At 55.0% G+C, this 24,110-nt stretch overlaps 1 protein-coding gene across 2 annotated transcripts; it reads right to left on the minus strand.

Annotated features, from left to right (window-relative positions):
- Nucleotides 1-1,767: 1,767 nt before the first annotated feature.
- TFEB (transcription factor EB) lies at nucleotides 1,768-23,354 on the minus strand. 2 transcript variants are annotated; one of them, XM_059488101.1, is made up of 9 exons: nucleotides 22,855-23,354; nucleotides 8,965-9,209; nucleotides 7,829-8,083; nucleotides 7,039-7,119; nucleotides 6,384-6,504; nucleotides 6,220-6,276; nucleotides 5,226-5,301; nucleotides 4,578-4,725; nucleotides 1,768-3,528 (listed from the first exon to the last, which is right to left on the minus strand). In XM_059488101.1, exons 2-9 carry the CDS (start codon nucleotides 9,157-9,159, stop codon nucleotides 3,100-3,102), a joined length of 1,362 nt encoding a protein of 453 aa, XP_059344084.1. In that variant the 5' UTR covers nucleotides 9,160-9,209; nucleotides 22,855-23,354; the 3' UTR covers nucleotides 1,768-3,099. The 2 variants fall into 2 exon arrangements, with proteins under 2 accessions (XP_059344084.1, XP_059344085.1); XM_059488102.1 differs by having other exon boundaries at nucleotides 8,965-9,212.
- Nucleotides 23,355-24,110: the final 756 nt, after the last annotated feature.

Consider the following 24,110-nt stretch of genomic DNA (forward strand, 5'->3'; position numbering starts at 1 on the left):
TTTCCAATTTAAGGTGGATTTTCTTGCTTTTTTCCCCATCCTGTGTGTGTTTAACACCAGCACTGAGGGGAATGGGAACCTGGCACGTGCCTTGGGATAAGTTTTACCAGGCAAAACTTACAAATTCTACTTTAAAGGTAACTTTTTCCCTTTGCACCGGGCAGAAGAATCCCCAAACCCTGCCCGGCCCAGGGGTCCCAGCACCTTCAGCCTCTTCTTGTTCTTTTTTCCCTCCTTCTCCTTTTAATAAAGTTTCCAATACAAATCCCTGTGATTTTCCAATTTAAGGTGGATTTTCTTGCTTTTTTCCCCCTCCTGTGTGTGTTTAACACCAGCACTGAGGGGAGTGGGAACCTGACACGTGGCTGAGGGCCTGCTGATGTGGGATAAGTTTCACCAGGCACAAACTTTTAAATTCTACTTTAAAAGTAAATTTTTTCCCTTTGCAGTGAGTAGGAGAGCCCCCAAAACCTGCCTGGCCCAGCACCCAGAGGGGTTCTGCAAAACCCTGAGACAAAGAAGCAGCTGCCACGCTCCAGGGATGTTGTAAATAAATATATTTTTAATGATTCTTCTTCCATTCCAGTTCATTCTTTTATACATTTATTTATAAAACAGTAGTAAAATTTTTTAATCAGAGCACAGTGCATTAAAAAAAAAAAAAAAAAAAAAAAAAGAAAAAAACAAACAAAACTCCCAAAAAGATTTAAAAAAAAATATAGTAATTATAATCCACAACTGTGTACTCACTGCCAGGGGAGACATCTCATGCTGAGCAGTGGCCAGGGCACCCTAAAGCCACAAAAATCTGAATTTCCTGTGGGATTTCGTGCCCTGGAGGGCACAGACTGTCCCACAGCCAGGTCACGGCCTGGGGTGACCCTGGTGGGGACAATTCTCTTTGCAGGCACTGATGGCAGCACACAAAGGGTGCCAAGGCCTCCTGTGAACACCCCCGGAGCTCTGAGCTCTCCTGGATCCTCCTCTTCCTCACCTGGAGCCCCTCCCAGGCCACCCAGCGTCCCCTCAGGTCCCTGCCCTGCTCCAGCTCCTCCTCACTCTGCACTTCCCCACACCCTCACATCCCACACACCCCTCTGTGGGGCTGTTCCCACCTCCAACCCCAAATCCTGTCACCAGGGGCCACCTGTGTCCCGCCAGGACATCCCTGTGACCCCCCAGGACATCCCTGTGACCCCCCAGGACATCCCTGTGACCCCCTAGGGCATCCCTGTGTCCCCCCAGGACATCCCTGTGACCCCCTAGGACATCCCTGTGTCCCCCCAGGACATCCCTGTGTCCCCCCAGGACATCCCTGTGACCCCCAAGGACATCCCTGTGTCCCCCCAGGACATCCCTGTGACCCCCAAGGACATCCCTGTGTCCCCCCAGGACATCCCTGTGACCCCCAAGGACATCCCTGTGTCCCCCCAGGACATCCCTGTGTCCCCCCAGGACATCCCTGTGACCCCCAAGGACATCCCTGTGTCCCCCCAGGACATCCCTGCGTCCCCCAGGACATCCCTGTGTCCCCCAGGACATCCCTGTGTCCCCCCAGGACATCCCTGTGACCCCCCAGGACATCCCTGTGACCCCCTAGGGCATCCCTGTGTCCCCCCAGGACATCCCTGTGACCCCCTAGGACATCCCTGTGTCCCCCCAGGACATCCCTGTGACCCCCAAGGACATCCCTGTGACCCCCCAGGACATCCCTGTGACCCCCTAGGACATCCCTGTGTCCCCCAGGACATCCCTGTGACCCCCTAGGACATCCCTGTGACCCCCTAGGAAATCCCTGTGACCCCCAGGACATCCAGCTCCAGGATGGGGACACACAGTGACCCCACAGCCCAGCACAGACCCCTCCTGTGGGGCTGGCCTCTACCTCCAAACCCAAATCCTGTCACCAGGGGCCACCTGTGTCCCCCAGGACACCCCTGTGTCCCTCCAGGTCACCTCTATGTCCCCCCAGGACACTCCTGTGTCCCCCCAGGTCACCCAGCCCCATGACGGGGACACAGAGTGACCTGGGGGGACCATTCCCAAGGGGTCTCCTCTCCTCTCCAGCTTCTCTCCCTCAATAAACCCTGGAGGGTTTTCCATCCTTCCCCTGCCCTTCCCAGCTCGTTCCCAGCTGGATTTTGGAAGTCAGGACCTGAGGCAGAGCCCAGAGCAGCTCCCCAGTGCAGAGCTGTGGAACAAACTGGTGACACTGGGAGGAGGAACAAGCCCTGAATTCCAACTGGGAGCAGCAGCTCAGCTTTGGCAGCTGGCACCAACCATTCCCTGCTCACAGCCTGGAGCTTCCTGCCCACGTGGGGCAGGACTTGCAAGGAGTATCCCCAAAAAAAGAAGTGGAAAACCCTTTTTATCCTCCCAGGAAAACCCTTTTAACCCTCTTATCCTCCAGGACAGAGCTGGGGGTGTCACAGGGCACAAACACTGGTTGGGGACACCTCCAGGACACTCAGGGTCACCTGGCAGCCTTGCCCCGAGGTTTTGGGGTGCTGGGGGTGACAACGGGGGGGCTGGTGGAGCATCAAACCCCCCCCATTCCAGGTGTTCTGGAACCTTCACCAGCCACCTGCAGACAACACCCCCAGTGGTGCTGTATTAATGAATGCACTCTAATTAACCCTGCTGGGACCCCAGAGGCAGTGAGTGCTCCCAGCAAGGAGGGACTGGGTGCACTGGGAAGCATCCACGGGCTGAGGAGGACTCGGTGGGGATGAAGGATCCCAGAGCAAGGTGAGGAGACACCAAACAGGACACAAAGCTCACGGGGGCTCCAGGCTCCCAGGCACCACCCCAGGGAAGGGGGTGAGGCCAGGAGGCTTCAGCTGAAAGGCAAAGCAGCCCAGATGTCACTGCCAGGCTGCGCAATCTGCGGTCAGGCCAAGCCAGGAAGGTCCATCCTCCTCCTCCTCCTGGCCAAAAGAAGCTGTGACAGACTCGGTGGCACCCGAGCCCTCCTTGCATAGACAAAGGAACTCCTGGGGAGATCCAGGTGTGTGGTGGGACGGGCTCCTCCTGCCAGGAGGCTCCTGGGCCGTGCCCACCCAAAGCTGAGCTGCAACCCCTGCCCTGGCAGCTGCCCCATCACAGCATGTCCGCGTCCTCCATGCTGAAGCTGCTGCGGCGGCTGCTGGCCTTGGAGGCCTCGGGGGACATGGCTGAGAACAGGGGGTCAGAGGCCAGCGGCAGCATCGTGTCCTGCATCAGCATCAAGTCCAGCTCCTTCTTGGATAGGGATGGGAAGGAGGAGCTGGGCTCCAGGCTGTCCGGGAAGGAGCCGTCATCGAAGCTCAGGCTGTGGGTGAAGTCCAGCTGGTGATAGGGGGACTGAGGGGGCACGGGCAGCGCTGGCTGAGGCTGTGACTCGGCCTCCGGGGGTGGCAGCAGTGGCTCCAGGGTGCCCTCGTCCCCGCTGGCTTCTTGCTTGACCACTTGCTGAGCCAGCTCGGCCACGTTGACGCCCGAGGGTGAGGAGGTGGGCAGCCCATGGACACGGGCCTGCATCTCCAGCTCCTGCCAAGGGGACACACAGGGGGTGTCACACTCAGGGACATGGCACAGGGATGTTTAGGGAGGTGAGAAGCCACCAGGGAAGGATCTGGAAGATCCACACAAAGCTCAGCACGCTGCAGTGAGCCTCAGCCATCAGGTTTGAATCAAGACCTTGCTCCTGGTGACTTCCCAGCCAAAAAAAATGCAGGAGACTGTCACAGACATCTTTTATGGAAAATCCTTTCCTTAGGATTTTTCCTCCTGAGAAGCTCAGAGGCCTCAGGAACAAAATGTAAACATTGGTTATCTGCTGCTGTGGGATGCAACAGGTGCATCTGGGATTGGTCTCATGTGGTTGTTTCTAATTAATGGCCAATCACAGTCAGCTGGCTCAGACTGTGTCTCCGAGCCACAAACCTTTGTTATCATTCCTTCTTTTTCTATTCTTAGCCAGCCTTGTGATGAAATCCTTTCTTCTACTCTTTTAATACAGTTTTAATATTATATATATAAGGAAATATAAATAAAATAATAAATGTAATAAGATATGGATATAGATATAGATATGGATATGGATATATAGATATAGATATAGATTAGATATAGATATAGATATAGATATAGATATAGATATAGATATAGATATAGATATGGATAGATATAGATATAGATATAGATATAGATATAGATATAGATATAGATATAGATATAGATATAGATAGATATAGTATAGATATAGATATAGATATAGATATAGATATAGATATAGATATAGATATAGATATAGATAGATATAGATATAGATATAGATATAGATATAGATATAGATATAGATATAGATATAGTTATAGATATAGTATAGATATAGATATAGATATAGATATAGATATAGATATAGATATAATAAAGTAATAAATCAGCCTTCTGTAACATGGAGTCAGATCCTCGTCTCTTCCCTCATCCTCGGACCCCTGTGAGCACGGTCACAGGAGACACCCTGGCCATGCCCTCAGCAGGGCAGGAGTGAGGGTTTGGTGGGCTGAGGACAGGGCAGAGCCAGGGGAGCTCACCTGGATGCGGAGCAGCAGCTGCTTGTTGGCCATCTCCAGGCGCCGCGAGTGGTTCTCCAGGTCCCGGGACCTCTGCAGGTCCTTCTGCATCCTCTTGATGTAGTCCACGGACGCCTTCAGGATTGTCCCTTTGTTCCAGCGCACGTCCCTGTCACCCAGCATGGAAAAAGGGATGGACCTGGCTGCCAGCAGTGTGGCCACTCCACCCAAAAAGCCCTCGGTGACCCCCAATCCTGTGTAGCCAGGATATTTTCTAAAAAATCTTTGCTTTAGGATTTTTTCTCCTGAGAAGCCTCAGGAACAAAATGTAAACATTGATTTACAATGACGCCTGTTGCTGCTGTGGAATGCAACAGGTGGATCTGTGATTGGTCTCATGTGGTTGTTTTTAATTAATGGCCAATCACAGTCCAGCTGTCCAGACTGTCTCAGTGAGTCACAAAATTTTGTTATCATTCTTTTTCTATTCTTAGCCAGCCTTCTGATGAATTCCTTTCTTCTATTCTTTTGGTATAGTTTTAATATTATATATATAATGAAATAATAAATCAAGCCTTCTGAAACATGGAGTCAACATTCTCATCTCTTCCCTCCTCCTGAGCCCCCTGTGAGCACCACCCCAATCCTGCAGGAGCCATGGATACCTACAGGTCGTTGGCTTTGGGGATCAGCATTCCCAGCTCCTTGATGCGGTCGTTGATGTTGAACCTTCGCCTCCTCTCGACTGTGGGTGACAGGAGAGGGATGGAAGTGAGCAGGCAGCAAGCAGGGAAGGCTCTGTGTCCCTCCCACGTGTCCTTCCTGTCCCTCATGTCCCACATCCCTCTGTTGTGCCCCAAAGGAACTGGGGAGCCCAGGATGAGGAAGCTCAGGAGCCAGCTATGCTCCACGCCTGGCCCAGCAGCTCTGATCCTCCCTTTGGGTTTGTCGCATATTTTATGAAATATCTTTCCCTCAAGATTTTTCCTCCTGAGAAGCTCAGAGGCCTCAGGAACAAAATGTAAACATTGATTATCTGCTGCTGTGGAATGCAACAGGTGCATCTGTGATTGGTCTCATGTGGTTGTTTCTAATTAATGGCTAATCACAGCCCAACTGGCTTGGACAGAGAGTCCGAGCCATAAACCTTTGTTATCATTCCTTCTTATTCTATTCTTAGCTAGCCGTGTGATGAAATCCTTTCTTCTATTCTTTTAGTATAGTTTTAATGTAATATATATAATAAAATAATAAATCAAGCCTTCTGAAACATGGAGTCTCAGACCCTCGTCTCTTCCCTCATCCTGGGACCCCTGTGAGCGCCACCACAGGGTTCCCATCTGAGAAGGGCTGGGCAGGATGAATCCCACTGGGAGGCACCAGCTGCCCCATGGATCTGCCCCTGGTGCTGCTCTGGGGAAGCTCCTGGCAGGGAAACCTCTCCTGGCTCTCCCATCTCCCCAGCCTTGCTCCCTCACCATCCCTCTCTCCCACCTCTCCAGCTTTTCCAAAGGGTTCCCCCCAGGTGTCCCCTGCACCCCACTGTGCACAGCCAGCAAGGAGGGGCTCAGGGGGCTCCCCTGAGGGTCAGCTGGGATGGGAAGGGGGCCCAGCTCAGAGGAATGAGGATGAAGAGCGATGGGGAAAGCAGAGCTGAACTCACTCAGGTTGTGATTGTCTTTCTTCTGCCGCTCTTTAGCCAGGGCTCGGCTCTCAGCATCTGCAAGAGACCCAGGGTGTCACCCAGAGGGGACAAAGCTGCCCCTGGGCTGGCACTGGGGTCCCTGTACCCCCCTTTCTGCCCCTTGCTCTGGGGCCAGGACGTACCTGTGAGCTCTCTCTTCTGGGTGAGCTCGGCGGGGCAGGAGCTGCTGGTGACACCAACGAGCGACGCTGTCACCTGAGGGTCCCCGCTGTAGACATTCATGTGGCTGCTGGACATGGGCAGCTGGAAAGCAGAGGGACAGCTGGGTTAGCTCCATGCAGGGCTGGGCACCAGGATCACACCCAGCTGGGCAGGTGGAATTGTCCTCCCAGGTCCTTAAAGCAGCTTTCACCAGAGCAGGAAAGAAAACAGGACTTGAAAGGGCACAGCTGATCCCTTCCCATGGCCAACATCCACAACAGGGCAGGTGAATCACACCTGAGAAGGGCTGGGCAGGATGAATCCCACTGGGAGGCACCAGCTGCCCCATGGATCTGCCCCTGGTGCTGCTCTGTGGAAGCTCCTGGCAGGGAAACCTCTCCTGGCTCTATTCCCCACCCTCTCTCCCACCTCTCCAGCTTTTTCAAAGGGTTCAAACTGCGCTCAAGGGGGACAAAAGCTGGAAAATTGATTCTTGTGGGTGTTACTGCCTCCAAGGACAAGGCTGGCTTAGGGACCACTGTGGGGATGTGGCAGAGGGTCCCCTCTGTGCCACCTCTGTACCTGCCAGGACAGGGCTGTGACACCCCCAGGCCCTCCCTGTCACCCCCCACTCACCGTGTTGGGCATGTGGACTTCAGGGTTCATGTAGCCCAAAACATCATCCAGGCGCATGATGTCATCGATGACCTCATCAAACTGAAAGGGAAAGGGACAAGTGACCGTGGGCTCCTCTGCCATTCCCAACACGCTGAGTTCCCCCAGCAGCCTGGGGAAAGCAAACAAATTCTACAATTTTGTGAAAGTTGTAAAGCTGTAAATGTTTATTACAGTGCTGGAGCATGTGGAGATCACTCTCTTTAACAGACATGCACACCTCTGGGAGCTCCAGATCCTTTTTTATCCCCCTCTCAATAGACATGCCTGCCATTTCACAACAGGTTCATACATATTTTTACAGATTTCGCGTGACATTTGCCACTAATTCTTCTTTATCAGGAAGAATTCTTGGGTCAGGTTGTCCTGCTCTCGTAGCAGTCTCTCTGTCCCTCTGTTTGGCCACCACTTTTGGCTGAAGCAGCTTCTCTGACCCAGGCTTTTACGAGAACAGGCAGCCAGAAGTTGCCTGAGCTTCCTGAGCTTCCTCATGCTGGGCTCCCCAGTTCCTTTGGAGCATGACAGAGGGATGTGGGACATGAGGGACAGGAAGGACACGTGGGAGGGACACAGAGCCTTCCCTGCTTGCTGCCTGCTCACTTCCATCCCCCTCCTCTCACCCACAGTCGAGAGGAGGCGAAGGTTCAACATCAACTTTCAAACCACACACTTAACTCAAAGATGCACATTTCACCCAAACCAAAATGGATTTCTACTCTGGAGAATTTCCAGAGTAGGGAACGCTGCTCACCTCCCTCTCGGGGTTGGAGCCGATGTTGAGCATGGCCATGGGGCTGTTGGGAGCGCTGTTGCCCGCAGAGGAGGACAGGACGTGGCCGGGCCGCACGCCGGGGGACGCGGCTGGGGGTGGCTTGGGGGAGTGGCTGGCGGGGCTGACGTGAGCAGCAAACTTGTTCCCGTAGGTCTCCGAGAGATAAGCCTGCACCTTCTTGTCCCGGGACTTCTGCAGGTGGTAGGAGGTGGGGTTCTCCAGGTAGGACTGGACCTGCGTGGACAGAACCCATCAGGGACCCGGGTGGAGGTGCCACGGACATATTTTATGAAAAATCTTTTTGCTAGGATCTTTTCTCCTGAGAAGCTGAGAGGCCTCAGAAAGGAAATGTAAACACTGATTATCTGCGGCTGTGGAATGCAACAGGTGCATCTGTGATTGGTCTCATGTGGATGTTTGTAATAATGGCCAATCACAGTCCGGCTGTCTCAGACTCTGGTCAGTCACGAGATTTTTTTATCATTCCATTCCTTTTTATTCCTTGCTGGCCTTCTGATGAAATCCTTTCTTCTATTCTTTTGGTATAGTTTTAGTATGTCATTTTAATATAATATCATATGATATAATATAATATAATATAATATAATAATATAATATAATGTAATATGTATATATAGTAATGTGTAATATATTGTAATATGTATATAATGTAATATGATATATCATACCATATTACAATATTGTATAATATATTATACATTATATTATATAATATAGAATATATAATTATATATATAGTATATACTATATAATTATATAGTATATATTATATAATTATATCATATATTATATATTATATATTATATATTATATATTATATATTATATATTATATATTATATATTATATATTATATATTATAATAAAATAAAATTCTATGATATGATATGATATGATATAATATAATATAATATAATATAATATAATATAATATAATAATGTAATGTAATGTAATGTAATGTAATGTAATGTAATGTAATATAAATAATATATATAATAAAATAATAAATCAGTCTCCTGGAACATGGAGTCAAGTCATCTCTCCCCTCACCCTGGGACCCCCACCATCACCACCTGGAGGGGACACCAGGGTACCTTGAGCACCTCCCCGGGCACGGGCGGAGGGGACTGGAAGTGGACGGGGGTGTTGATGGCGGGGCTGGAGGCCACGGGCATGCGCTGCTGCTGCATGTAGCTCATCATCATCTGCTGCTGCACCCGCTCCCGCTCGGCTTCCTGCTGCGCCTGCTGCTTCATCAGCTCCATCCGCAGCCCGATGCGCGACGCCATGGCGGCACACGGGGACGGAGGCCACCAGCCCGCCTGGCACTGAGGTCACCCTGCTGGGAGGACACGGCACGTTACCCACAGACTGGCAGGAGGACACCGACAGCCTGGCACCGTGGGGAAACTGAGGCACGGAGAGATCCCAGAGCACCCACTCTGGCACAGAGGTCACACTGCTGGGAGGACACAGCATGTTACCCACAGCCTGCCAGGACACAGCACATCACACACAGCCTGCCAGGAGGGCACCGACAGCCTGGCACAGCGGGGAAACTGAGGCACGGAGAGATCCCAGAGCACCCACTCTGGCTCGGAGGTCACCCTGCCAGGAGGACACAGCATGTCACCAACACCCTGCCAGGAGGACACGGCACATCACCCACAGACTGGCACAGCGGGGTAACTGAGGCACAGAGAGACATCCCAGAGTGCCCACCCTGGCACTGAGGTCACCCTGCTGGGAGGACACGGCACGTTACCCACAGACTGGCAGGAGGACACCGACAGCCTGGCACAGTGGGGAAACTGAGGCACGGAGAGATCCCAGAGCACCCACTCTGGCTCGGAGGTCACCCTGCCAGGAGGACACTGCACATCACCCACAGCCCAGCACAGCAGGGAAACTGAGGCACGGACAGACATCCACTCTGGCTCGTGATTAAACCAGGAGGAGAATCCCAGCGCTGGCTGAGGACCTGCTGCCACCACCCAGCCTGGTTGTGACACCCCCCCACAGCTGTGCCCTTACAGAAAACCAGGCTGAGGAAGCCAAAAGCACCCCCAGGAAGCTCTAGAGAAGGGAAATTACCGAGGATGAGGATGGGGAAGGGTGCCCAGAGATGGGATTGGCGAGGGGAGGGGAGAATTTAGGGTTTGGCAGGAAGGGAACCCCGATGGAGCAGCCAGAACCCCGCGCTGTGCACTCACCCCGGAGCCAGCAGAGCCCAGCGCGAGCGCGGCAGCCAAAGGGAAACAGAAAGTGAGGGCAGAGCAGCAAGAAAAGGCCGGAGGGTGCCAGGAGCCGGGGGCAGGAGCTGGCAAAGCCCGGGGGCAGGAGCAGGCAAAGCTGGCTCGGGACAAGGCCGGCTCTGTGCTCTGTGCCGGAGCCGCACGCGAGCGCGGGGACGGGGGGACCACAGCGGCCCCAGCCCGGCACAGAGCGGCCCTTGTTCCTTGGGACAAAGGGGACGGCGGCTCCGGAGGGTGGGGGACGCCTGCCGGGGCTCCAGGAGCCACCCCCGGCCACCCCGGCAGGGCTGGGATGCAGGAGATGCTGCAGCGGCACCGCTGGGATGCAGGAGATGCTGCAGCACCGCTGGGATGCAGGAGATGCTGCAGCACCGCTGGGATGCAGGAGATGCTGCAGCAGCGTGGCAGGGAAGCGGAGCACGGGAGGCAGAGGGAAAGCTGCGAGGGGAAAGCAGAGAAATTCAAACAGGGTTTTGCTGTTTAAATGCAAGTTCAGAGGTGGAAGGGCCTCGGTGGTGAGAGCCACACTGAGCTGTGCCACGAGTTACCCGGAGGGGAAATGAAATCAAGGCAGTGTGGAGGATGACAGAGCTGGAGAGCAGCTATTGAGCGGCCAGGGGAGGGGAATTAAGGATGACACAGCTCAAGAGCAGTTATATAGCAGCCAGGGGAAAGGAATTCATCAGCCAGGGTGGCCTGGCCCCAGGGGGATGGCAGCCCAGAGCTGGGGGCAGCGATCCACTGGAGCTTCGTGAAGGGAAATGTGGGAACAGACCTGGAGGAGGGCACGGGAGGGGATTTGGGGTGAGAAACAGAACCCTGGAAAAGGCCCCAGAGAGGATGGAACAAGGCTGAGTTAAGGGGAGAACCCACAGGGGATGTACAATCCCAAACCAAGGCTGAGTTAAGGGGGAAATCCACAGGGGATGTACAACCCCAAACCAAGGCTGGATTAAGGGAGAAATCCATGGGGGATGGACAATCCCAAACGAGGAATTAAGAGGGAAACCCATGGAGATGGACAACCCCAAACCAAAATTAAGGGAGAAATCCACAGGGGATGGACAACCCCAAACCAAGGCTGAATGAAGAGGGAAACCCATGGGGATGTACAACCCCAAACCAAGGCTGAATTAAGGGGGGAACCCCACAGGGGATGCCCACGGGGGATGTAAAACCCCAAACATGGAGGGAAGGGAGGGAGGCTTTTCTCAGGAAGGGCTGGCACTCGTGGGTGTCACGGGAAGCCACCCACAGCACACTGAGCCCTGCTGGCCCTGGTGCCACCACCCAGCCTGGCTACAGGATCCCCCAAGTGCCTCCTTACACAAAACAGGGCTGGGAGAGCCAAAAACTGCCAGGAAGAGCTGCAGGAGACGAGGATGAGGATGGGGAAGGGTGGCCAGGGCTTGGCTTGGTGAGGAGAAGGGGGAAATTGGGTCAGGTTTAAAATAACCCCTTTGGTTCTGCTTGGCTTCCCCACTCCCCCAGCCCCCAAAATGCTGAGCAGCTTCTGCTTTCACTCTGAGTCAGGAGGGACAGGATGGGGACACGGGGCCCACCCTGGGGACACATCCCACCCTCCCCTGGCCCACAGGAGCCCATGGCATGGCAGCTCCACCCTGTTATTGCTGGGAGGGCACCCAGTGCTTCTCCCACCGAGCCAGAGTCACCAGTGGGAGCCCCAGACTGGTCCTTACTGGGAGAGCCCCAGCCAGTCTTGTCCCTGGAGGCAGCAACACCCACAGGAGTCCATTTTCCAGTTATTTTCCCTCTTTGAGGGCAGTTGGGAACCCTTTGAAAATGCTGGAGAGGCTGGAGAGAGAGCAAGGGTGGGGAGATGGAAAAATCAGGAGAGGCATCCCTGATTTTTGCACAGGGAGGCACCACTGGAGTGGGAGATGGAATTCCTTCCCAAAATCCCATCTATCCCTGCCCTCTGAAGCCATTCTCCCTTGTCCTGGCACTCCAGGCCCTTTTCTCTCTCCATCTTTCCTGTCAGCTCCCCAAACTTTGCCTTTTCCAGCCCCTTTTCCCCCCATAATGACAGGGGGTGAGGGATCCCTGTGTGCCACATCCCTGCAGTGACAAGGGACAGCTTTGTGCAGAGGTGTCCCTGGCACACACCCAGCCCTGTCCCCTGTCCCCTGTCCCCTGGGGCAGTGGCTGCATCAATTTTTCCACGCTTTTTCTCACTCCTGGGCTGCAGGGACACAAAACAAACGAGCGGGTTTGGAGGAGGACTTTTTGTAACTTCCCCTCCCTGCACCCCTCGTGGCTGCTGAAAATGAGGAACTGGGGCTGGCCTGGGGTGAGGGGGAGCTGGGACCTGCAGGGCCTGGCAATGGGAGGGTCCCCAAACCCCCCTGTGACCTGCAGGGTCCCCAAATCCCCTCTGTGACCTGCAGGGTCCCCAAATCCCCCCTGTGACCTGCAGGGTCCCCAAACCCCCTCTGTGACCTGCAGGGTCCTCAAATCTCCTCTGTGACCTGCAGGGTCCCCAGATCCCCTCTGTGACCTGCTGGCACCTTCAGGGTCCCCAAATCCCCTCAGTGACCTGCAGGGCCTGGCAATGGGAGGGTCCCCAAACCCCTCTGTGACCTGCAGGGTCTCCAAATCCCCTCAGTGACCTGCTGGGCCTGGGCTGGGAGGGTCCCCAACCCCTCTGTGACCTTCAGGGTCCCCAAATCCCCTCTGTGATTTGCAGGGTCCCCAAACCCCTCTGTGGCCTGCAGGGTCCCCAAATCCCCTCAGTGACCTGCTGGGCCTGGGCTGGGAGGGTCCCCAGTCCTCTCACTGACCTGCTGGCACCTTCACAGTCCCCAAATCACCTCAGTGTCCTCCTGGCACCTTCAGGATCCCCAATCCCTTCAGTGACCTGCTAGCCCTGCCACCTTCAGGGTCCCCAGATCCCCTCAGTGACCTGCTGGCACCTTCAGGGTCCCCAAATCCCCTCAGTGACCTGCTGGGCCTGGCACTGGGAGGGTCCCCAGGCCCCTCAGTGACCTGCAGGGTCCCCAAATCCCCTCAGTGACCTGCAGGGTCCCCAGTCCCCTCTGTGACCTGCTGGCACCTCCAGGGTCCCCCAGCCCCTCTGTTCTCCACCCAGGTGACCCCAGCCTTGTTGTCCCCTGTCCCCTGTCCCCTGTCCCTGCAGGGTGACAGCAGAGCCCGTTCCCAGGCTGGGGCACACACGGGGTGGCTTTGTGGGTGTGTGATGAGGTGACAGCTTGGTGACATCAGAACAAACCCTGGGCTGGGGTCCCTGGTGCTCCCTCCCTGCCACCCCCAGGTTTGAAAATCAAAAACGAGGAAGGAAAGAAGGAAGGAAGGAAGGAAGGGAAGGCTGGGCCGGCCCGTGGTGAGCACAAAGCTGTTTTCACTTCTTCCTTCTCCTTTTCCCTCAGTCCCCAGCCCAGCTGGGCCTGGGTGGGTGATGCTCCCTGCCCTGTCCCCCTGCTGTCCCCTCTCCCTCCCGGAGCTGCTCATTGATTTTTCCACTCTTAAACGGCCCCGATCGAGCTGGAAATAAACCCCAGCAGGGCCCTGGTGCGGTGGCTTTGGGGGTTCTCATCACTCAGAGGGTGGCAGGAGATGTGTGGCACCCGTCAGGCACTCAGTGCCACCTCAGTGCCACCTCCCCCGCAGGGTAACACGATCCCTGAGGTTAAATCTGGAAAATGCCTCAATGCCTCAGGGCAGCTCGGGTTTCTGAGGCACACCTGAGCCTGGGGACACTGCAGGTGCTGTGTCCCTCCAGGTGGCACTGCCAGCTGGGGCAGTGGCTCTGTCACCAGCCGAGGGATTGCGGGGCAGCGCCCGATGTCCCCTCCTGCACTGAGCAGTGGTTTCTGAGCAGCCACCCCCGTGTCACCGCCCCCGTGTCACCGCAGGGCTCGGGGCTCTGCCACCTCCTGGAGCAGCTCTGGGGATCCTCCATGGAGCCACCCCCCAGTGCCAGGGGGACTGCTGGTGACAGCACAGCCCTGGAGGGAGAGCGAGGAATAACCAGAAATAACCAGAAAAAAATCAGAAATAACCAGGAATAGCCAGGAATAACCAGGAATAGCCAGAAATAAATAACCAGAAATAAATAACCAGAAATAACCAGAAATAACCAGGAATAAATAACCAGAAATAAATAACCAGAAATAACCAGAAAAAATCAGAAATAACCAGGAATAGCCAGGAATAACCAGGAATAGCCAGAAATAAATAACCAGAAATAAATAACCAGAAATAACCAGAAATAACCAGGAATAACCAGGAATAAATAACCAGAAATAAATAACCAGAAATAACCAGGAATAACCAGGAATAAATAACCAGAAATAAATAACCAGAAATAATCAGAAATAAATAACCAGAAATAAACAGGAATAACCAAGAATAACCAGGAATAACTGAGCTGCTGAGCAGCACAGGGAAGGGAGATGCATTCCCTGGGGGTGCAGCCTGGTCAGTCCCTGTCCTGTGCTTCCCTGGGCTGGGAAAATGGAGTTGGGCTGGAACCATCCCAGCCCCATCCAGAGGATTCTTCCACCCAGGACCTGTTTGGGGCAGGGCTCTGGGACCCCAGGAACCATCCCAGGAGCTGTTTGGGATCCCTGGGAACCATCCCCACCCCCGCCTAGGGACTCCTTCCACCTAGGAGAAGAGTTCCTGTGACCCCAGGAACCATCCTGAGCCTCATCCAGAGGCTCCTTCCACCCAGGACCTGTTTGGGCCAGGGTTCCCGAGATCCCTGGGGACAATTCCAGCCTCATCCAGAGACCCAGCCCCAGCCAGAGGCTCCTTCTACCCAGGACCTGTTTGGAACAGGATCACTGTGACCCCTGGGAACCATCCCAGCCCCATCCAGAAGCTCCTTCCACCCAGGATCAGAGCTCCTGTGACTCCTGGGCACCATCCCAGCCTCATCCAGAGGATTCTTCCACTCAGGACCTTTTTGGGCCAGGGTTCCTGAGATCCCTGGGGACAACTCCAGCCCCATCCAGAAGTTCCTTCCACCCAGGATCAGAGTTCCTGTGACCCCAGGAACCATCCCAGGAGCTGTGTAGGATCCTGGGGAACCATCCCAGCTCCATCAGAGACTCCTTCCATCCATGATCAGAGTTCCTGTGACCCCTGGGCACCATCCCAGCTCCATCCAGGGACTCCTTCCACCCAGGACCTGTTTGGGGCAGAGCTCCTGGGATCCCTGGGAACCATCCAAACCCCATCTAGAGGTTCCTTCCACCCAGGATCAGAGCTCCTGTGACTCCTGGGCACCATCCCAGCTCCATCCAGAAGTTCCTTCCACCCAGGATCTGTTTGGGCCAGGGTTCTGGGAACCATCCCAGCTCCATCCAGAGGTTCCTTCCACCCAGGAATTGTTTGGGCCAGGGTTCCTGTGACCTCTGGGCACCATCCCAGCTCCACCCAGAGGTTCCTTCCACCCAGGAACTGTTTGGGGCAGGGTTCCTGCGACCCCTGGGAGCCATCCAAACCCCATCCAGAAGCTCCTTCCACCCAGGAGCTGTTTGGAGCAAAGCCCCTGAGATCCCTAGGAGCCATCCCAGCCCCATCCACAGACTCCTTGCCCACACCCCGAGCTCGCAGCCCTGCAGAAGGCAGGAGGAGCAGGCAGAGGAGGGGCTTGGCAGAGCCAGCCCGGGGTCAGTTGACAGCAGCACCGAGGCTCTGAGTCACCAGGGCTGTTTTTAGCCCCGGCATGTCAGCAACGTGGAGCTGGACGCTGTTAACAGGAGCTGGGGCAGAGGCCAAGTGTTTTCCCTGCCCCCTGTTCCCTGGAAAGGGCTGAGGGATCCCACAGGGAAAAAAAAAAAAAAAAAAAAAAAAACAAACATTCCCCAAACAGCCAGGTAAGGCTGGCACACCCAGGAGGGAGCAGGGAGTTGGTGGAGGGAGAAGCATCAGGCCCTGATCTCACACAGGGGCTGTGTGTCCTTTGTGCCACTGAATTTCCATTAAAAACCCATTTCCATTTCCATTAAAAACCCCCTTGGTGGTGCCAAGGTGTGGGCAGCAGAGCCCAGCTGGGCTCGGCAGTCATTAAGGGGTTAATAACACACACACACACACACACACACACACACACACACACAGCCTTGCTCTGGTGTCTCTCCACCCCAAAAATCGCCTTTTTTACCCCCAAAAAACCCACCCAGCATAGGGATGGCTGCACAGCATCACCCGGCTGGGCATGGCAGCCATTAAGGGGTTAATAATACACACACAGCCTTGCTCTGGTGTCTCTCCACCCCAAAATCGCCTCTTTTACCCCCAAAAAGCATAGGGATGGCTACAGAGCATCACCCGGCTGGGCATGGCAGCCATTAAGGGGTTAATAATACACACACACAGCCTTGCTTTGGTGTCTCCACCCCAAAAATCGCCTCTTTTACCCCCCAAAAACCCACCCAGCATAGGGATGGCTGCACAGCATCACCCAGCTGGGCATGATGGGGAGGATGGTAACTCCTGGCCAGGTTTGGGGGCACAGAGAGGCAAAGGGACCCCTCAAAAGAGGGGCCAGACCCCCCAAACAAAGCCGGGCAGGAGCTGCAGGAGAGCCCTGATGGAAACATCACCGGGAATTCACAGCCCCGGCCCCCTCCAGGGCAGCAATTAAAAATAAAAGTGTGAACAAGGCAGGAGGATGGGCAGAGCCACCACCCCGGGCACGGTGATTAATCAGGACAGAGGAAGGGACCGAGGTGACCTTGGGAGGCTCCAGGCCCTGCTGCACATCCCGGGAAAAGGAGGGGAAAAAGGAGATTTGGGAGCGCAGCCCCCCAAGGAAAAGCCCGGCCCGGGGTTTGGGTGTTGGCCTTTGGAAAGAAGCGCATAAATAAATGAGCAATCGGGGGAACTGGCAGGGCTGACACTGCTCCAGGGGGCTGGGACAGCGCTGCAACCCGCCCCGAAATCCTAGAAATCACCCCTGAAAGGGGGGGGAAACCATCACATAAAATGGGGACAAATCAGCCTAAGAAGTGGGGAGAAATCATCACAAAAAATGGGGAGAAATCATACCAGAAAGGGGGGAGGAAATCATCCCATAAAATGGGGAGAAATCACCCCAGAAAATGGGGAGAAATCATCACAGAAAATGGGGAGAAATCATCACAGAAAATGGGGAGAAATCATCACAGAAAGGGGGGAGAAATCATCCCAGAAAGCAGAGAGAAACCACCCCAGAAAGTGTGGAGAAATCATCCTAAAAACTGGGGAGAAACCACCCATAAAGTGGGGAGAAACTGCCCCATAAAGTGGGGAAAAATCACTCCAGAAAATGGAGAGAAACCACCCATAAAGTGGGGAGAAATCATCCCAGAAAGGGGGCAGAAATCATCACAGAAAGGGCAGGGAGAAATCATCCAGAAAGTGGAGAGAAACCACCCATAAAGTGGACAGAAACTACCCCATAAAGTGGGGAAAAATCATCCCAGAAAATTGAGAGAAACCTCCCCAGAAAGTGGAGAGAAATCGTCCCAGAAAGTGGGGAGAAATGACCCCAGAAAGTAGAAAGAAATCACCCTAGAAAGTGGAAAGAAACCATCCCAGAAATTGGGAGAATATACCCAGAAAGGGGGGAGAAATCATCCCAGAATGAGGAAAGAAACCACCCACAAAGTGGAAAGAAACCACCCCACAAAGTGGTGAGAAATAATCCCAGAAAGTGGGGAGAAACTGCCCCAGAAAGTGGGGAGAAATCATCCCAAAAAATGGGGAGAAACCATTCCACAAAGTGGAAAGAAACCACCCCACAAAGTGGAGAGAAATCATCCCGGAAAATGGGGAGAAATCACCCCAGAAAGGGGGGAAAAAATCATCCTAAAAAGTGGGGATAAACCACCCCATAAAGTGAGGAAAATCATCCCAGAGAGGGGGGAGAAACCATCCCAGAAAGAGAGGAGAAACCACCCCATAAAGTGGGGAAAATCATCCCAGAAAATTGAGAGAAACCACCCCAGAAAGTGGCGAGAAATAATCCCACAAAGTGAAGAGAAACCACCCAAAAACTGGGGACAAACCACCCCGGAAAGCGGCGATGCTCGACAAAACCATCCCAGGAGCTCCGGGCGCCCCAAGCTCTTGGTGCCACCAGCACCAGGTGACAGCGGCCACCCCCTGTCCCCTCCCTGGAGCCAGAGGCACTCCCATCACCGCCTCCATCCATCCATCCATCCCCACGAGCATGTCACATTTATAAATACCCCGCGTCCAGCCCCCAGCACCCAGCCCGGAGGCTCGGAGCTCCTGGAACCAGGCCCCAGAAATAAATAAACAAACTGGGGACGGCCCCTGCCTTGCCCTCCCCAACCAGCCCCCCTGGCATCCCCTGCCGTGCCCACCTCACCCGCTCTGAGGGGTTTGTGCTGTGCCCTCCTCGGTGCCAGGCTCTGCCCGCAGCTTTTCCTGCTCCCTCAAGGTCAAACTGCTCCCCTGGCAGCCCCTGGTGCCAGCCCAGCCCCTGGCCTGGCACGGTGCCCCTTCTCCCGGGCACGTTGCTCTGCTTGGAGCCCTGCAGGAGCTCGGAGGGTTTTTTTCCCCACTCAGATTTCTCCTCTGCCTGCCCCTTTTTGCCCAAAATGTTCAGCCAAAACCTGCTCCCTCCTCACCTGTGCCAGGTGGATGCAGCCCCTTCCTCATTTCCCCAAAATGTTCCCACCACCCCAAAATCCCAGCTGGGATTTCTCCTTTGCCTGCCACTTTTTGCCCAAAATGCTCAGCCAAACCTGCTGGCAGCAATCTGTGCCAGGTGGGTGAAGCCCCTTCCTCATTTCCCCCAAGATATTCCCACTCCCCAAAATCTCCCAGGCGCGTTTGCTTGGAGCAGTGCAGGAGCTCAGAGGGATTTTCCCCACTCAGATTTCTCCTTTTCCTGCCCTTTTTCTCCAAAATATTCAGCCAAACCGGCTCCCTCCTCACCTGGCAGCAATCTGTGCCAGGTGGATGCAGCCCCTTCCTCGTTTCCTCCAAAATATTCCCAAAATCCCGAGGGCACAGCCGGGACAGGAGCCAGCTCTGCTGGTCCCTGAGGCTTCCAAGAACCCCCCCTGGCCATCCCCACACTGGGAATTTCAGGTTTATCCGGAATTTGCAGCCATTTAAGCAAAGAAGGCAAGAGCTCAGGGTGTGGGGAGTTTGTCTGGAGCCAAAAGGTGACAAAACCCCGGGGGCTTTTCCTAGAAAAGGCTTTCAGGATAAGGTGGCACAACCTGAAGGGACATTGGGGACACTTTGAGGCCTCCCCAGGTGAGCCCGGCCAGGTGATGCCACCCAAACCATCCCACGGTGCCCATCCCACAAAGCGGAGAGAAATCATCCCAGAAAGTGGGGAGAAACCACCCCATAAGGTGGGGAGAAATTATCCTAAAAACTGGGGAGAAATCACACATAAAGTGGGGAGAAATTATCCTAAAAACTGGGGAGAAATCACACATAAAGTGAGGAGAAATTATCCTAAAAACTGGGGAGAAGAAACCACCCATAAGGTGAGGAGAAGGGCTCCTAGAAGAGGCTTTCAAGGTGGCACAACCTGTAGGGACCTTGGGGACACCTTGAGTCCTCCCCAGGTGAGCCCGGCCAGGTGATGCCACCCAAACTATCCCATGCCCATCCCACAAAGTGCAGAGAAATCATCCCAGAAAGTGGGGAGAAATCATCCTAAAAACTGGGGAGAAACCACACATAAAGTGGGGAGAAATTATCCTAAAAACTGGGGAGAAAGCACCCCATAAGGTGGGGAGAAATCATCCTAAAAACTGGGGAGAAAGCACCACATAAGGTGGGGAGAAATTATCCTAAAAACTGGGGAGAAATCACACATAAAGTGGGGAGAAATCATCCTAAAAACTGGGAAACCCACAGGGAAATCTTGCCCCGAGCAGCAGCCAGGTGCCAGGAGCAGGGACAGGAATTTGGGAGGGATGAGGGCAGAGCCATGGGGGGCTCTCTAGAAAGAGGAAAATAAAGATGAGCACAAAATCCCAGTGTGGTCAGGGAGAAATCCCCACTTTGAGGCCCCCCTCAAGTGTCACAGAGCCACCAGAGTGACCCCAGCTGCCTCCACACAGCTTGGCAAAGCTCATGGAGGTGGTGAAGGCCACCTTGGGGGTTTTTTTTGGGTTTTTAATTTTTTTTTTAAGGAAATTTCCCCCATCACCTGACTGCTGCTGGCCCCTGCCCGCTTCCTCTTTGCCTGGGATATGGGATAACCACACACACACACACACACTGACAAAACTGCTCCCTTGAGGCAAACCCAGCTTGAGGTGCCCTCTAAAACCACCCCAAAAAAACTCCAGATGGGAATTTCTGTCCCCACAGAGGGGACAGGGGTGCGGCAGCTCCATCCCTGCCATCGACACCCCAGGAAATGAGGGAGAAACATCAAATCCAGGGGTGGGATCCCATCACACCAGACCCAGCTCCCCATTCCAGCACCCCACAACACCAGGATGTTTTTACCCTCAGCACTGTGGATTTTCGGAGGGGGACACCCTCCCAATATCCCATTTCCCTGCTTTTTTCGTGCTGCTCAGCCCTGGGAATGGTGACCCCACACATCATCCCAAGGGGCTTTTCCCATCCCCATTCCAGCGTTCCAGGAAAACAGGGCAGGGCAGACCAGGAGCACACACACACAAGCAGAGTGGAAAAAGCAATAAAATCTGAAATCCCTGGCTGGGCTCAGGGCTCCATCCCAAACACCCGGATGGCCCCATCCAGCAGCTCCACCCCAGCACAGTTTGCAGTTTCCTACTGATAAGGGCGGGCAGATCGCTCAGAAAACACAAAACACGCGGGGCCGGCATCCCTCGGGAAGCAAACCCAGAATTCGGCAGGAAACAAACCCAGAATTCAGCAGGAAACAAACCCAGCATCCCTCGGAAAATACCTCCACGTGCTGGCCTGAACCACCACCAGCACCAAATCTGGGTGTTCCCCCCAAATTTGGGTGTTCCTCCCAAATCCAGCCACCCCAAATCTGGGTGTTCCCCCCAAATCCAGCCACCAAATCTGAGTGTCCCCCTCAAATCCAGCCACCCCAAATCTGGGTGTTCCTCCCAAATCCAGCCACCCCAAATCTGGGTATTCCTCCCAAATTCAGCCACCCCAAATCTGGGTGTTCCCCCCAAAACCAGCCACCCCAATCTGGGTGCTCCCCCCAAAACCCAGCCACCAAAATTGGGTATTCCCCCCCAAATCTAGCCACCAAATCTGGGTATTTCCCCTCAAATCCAGCCACCCCAAATCTGGGTGTTCTTCCCAAATCCAGCCACCCCAAATCTGGGTTTTCTTCCCAAATCTGGGTATTCCTCCCAAATCCAGCCACCCCAATATGGGTGTTCCCCCCAAATCTGGGTATTCCTCCCAAATCCAGCCACCCCAATCTGGGTGTTCCCCCCAAATCCAGCCACCCCAAATCTGGGTGTTCCCCCCAAATCTGGGTGTTCTCCCCAAATCCAGCCAGCCCAATATGGGTGTTCCCCCCAAATCTGGGTATTCCTCCCAAATCCAGCCACCCCAATCTGGGTGTTCCCCCCAAATCCAGCCACCCCAATCTGGGTGTTCCCCCCAAATCTGGGTGTTCCCCCCAAATCCAGCCACCCCAAATCTGGGTGTTCCCCCCAAATCCAGCCACCCCAATCTGTGTGTTCCACCCAAACCCAGCCACCCCAAATCTGGGTGTCCCCCCCAGATCCAACCACCCCAATGCCAAATTGCCACCCTTGCCCAGCTTTGGGATTTGCCCCCTGCTGCAGCAGGTGAGCCAGAGCAGGCTGGGACAAACCAGCCCCGTTCCCGGCCCGGAGCAGCCGCGCATGAAGCCGAGCAAACACGGCAGGGAAGCACAGGGAAGGCGGGGGAAAGAAAAAATAAAATAACCCCCCCAAAGGCTCCCTCCGCTGCCTGCCGGCCTCTGTTATATAAAAAACACCCAAGGGGGGGAACACGCCGGGATTCCTGGAAACGAGCCCTGCTTTCCCCGGACTCGCACCGGCTTATTTATTTATCTTACACCAGCACAATAACCACCAGATTTTCTTCGTGTTTCTATTCTTCTTTTTTTTTTTTTTACTTTTTTTTTTAAATTTTTTGGGGGGTTTTACTTTTTTTAAGGAAATTTCCTCCATCATCTGACTGCCCCCAAGCTCTGGGGGCCGCGTAATCCTTTCCTGCCTCGTAATTAATTCATGAATGTAATTAATCGCTCCGGGGCAGTCCCCTCTATTCCTCCCCCAAATTTCCCCAGGAAGGAGGGACACGCTGTGTGTCCTCTTGGTGACCCCCCAAAAGCCGAGTGACACGAGGTATCTCAATTTTCCCATTTTTTCTAAATGGGAAAAGTCCCCACTTTGCGTCCCCCAAACCGGGGGGTGTCCCGGAGCATCCGTGCCTCAGTTTCTCCAGGCGTGTTCGGGGGGGTTCCCCATGGGAAAAGCGACCCGGGCAGGTCCCCCCGAGCTGCCGGGGGTCTCAAAACCCCTGGGACCGCCGAGTTTTGGGAGAGGGCACCGGGACGAGCTTCTGGAGCCTCCCGGGGGCGAGGGGGGCCGATTATTTACAGCAAAATAAGGGGGAAAAAGCAACTCCGAGTTCCGGGATGGCGCAGGACAGGGGGGAGCACCCCCAAGCCGCCCCAGCACCCCACAAGGTGGGCTCCGAGCCGAGGGGGCCCCCCCTGTCCCCAGGGACCCCCGGCCCCGCACTCACCCGCGGGGAAGGGCGAGGAAACGAAGCGGTTCGGCTGCGCTCGGCTCTGCTCGGCCTCGCTCGGTTCGGGCCCTCGGCTCGGTTCAGCTCTGTTCGGCCTCGCTCGGCTGCTCTCGGCCCGGCTCGGTTCGGCCCCGTTCAGCTGCGCTCGGCCCGGCTCGGCTGCGCTCGGCCCGGCTCGGTTCGGCTCTTCGGCTCTTCTCAGGTCAGTTCGGCCCCACTCGGGTTGGTTCGGATCTGTTCGGCTCACTCGGCTGCGCTCGGCCGGCTCGGTTCGGCACCACTCGGCTGGGTTCGGCTGCGCTCGATTCGACTCTTCGGCTCAGTTCGGCTCCACTCGGCCCGGCTCGGTTCTGTCGGGCTCCTCCGCTTGGCTCGGCCCGGCCCGGTTGGGCTCGGTTCCGTCGGGCTCCTCGGCTCGGCTCGGCTCGGCGCAGTCCGGCCCGGTTGGGCTCGGTTCTGTCGCGCTCCTCCGCTCGGCTCGGCGCAGCCAGGCCCGGTTGGGCTCGGCTCGGCCCGGCTCGGCCCCGTGCCGAGGGAGGGCAGCAGCAGCGCCCGCCCAGCCCGTTCCGCTGCCCTCGCTGCGCTGCCGGCCCCGGGCACGCCGGGAGCTGCAGTCCGCGCCTGCCGGGACTTGTAGTCCCCGCCCGGCCACGGCGGAGCTCGGGCTCGGCGCTTTCCTGCCCTGAAACGGGGGAGCGTCCTCCCCAAAAATGTGTGTTTTCTCCTCTAAAGTGGGAATTTCCACCCCAAAAACGGCTCGGGAGAGGAAGGATGGGGTGGGAGGTGAAGGCAGCGCTGTGCTGGGGTTGTGCAGTGCCGTGAACCAGGATGGTGCATCCCTTTCTGTCAGGAACACGGGGCATCGTGGAGATCCTTGGACCAGGATCCTGCATCCCTTAGCACCACAGTCCTACGTCCTTTTCGACTGGGACCATAGGGAGATCCTGGAGCTCCTTGAACCATGATCCTGCATCCCTTTGGATCAGGATCCTACACCTACATCCCTTAGGATTGGGACCACACAGGGATCCTGGAGCTCCTTGGAACAGGATCCTGCATCCCTTTGGATCAGGATCCTGCATCCCTTTGGATCAGGATCCTGCATCCCTTTGAACTGGGACCACACGGGGCTCATGGAGCTCCTCGCACCAGGTTTTTACCACTCCTTGCACCATCCTCCATCCGATTGTGGCCCTGGCAGGGCAGCAGTGTCCCCACATCCACCCTGATTCCCCTCCTGACCCCCAGTCCGA

The sequence above is a fragment of the Ammospiza nelsoni genome, chromosome 23 (genome assembly GCF_027579445.1).
Source record: "Ammospiza nelsoni isolate bAmmNel1 chromosome 23, bAmmNel1.pri, whole genome shotgun sequence".
In the NCBI taxonomy this organism is placed as follows: domain Eukaryota; kingdom Metazoa; phylum Chordata; class Aves; order Passeriformes; family Passerellidae; genus Ammospiza; species Ammospiza nelsoni.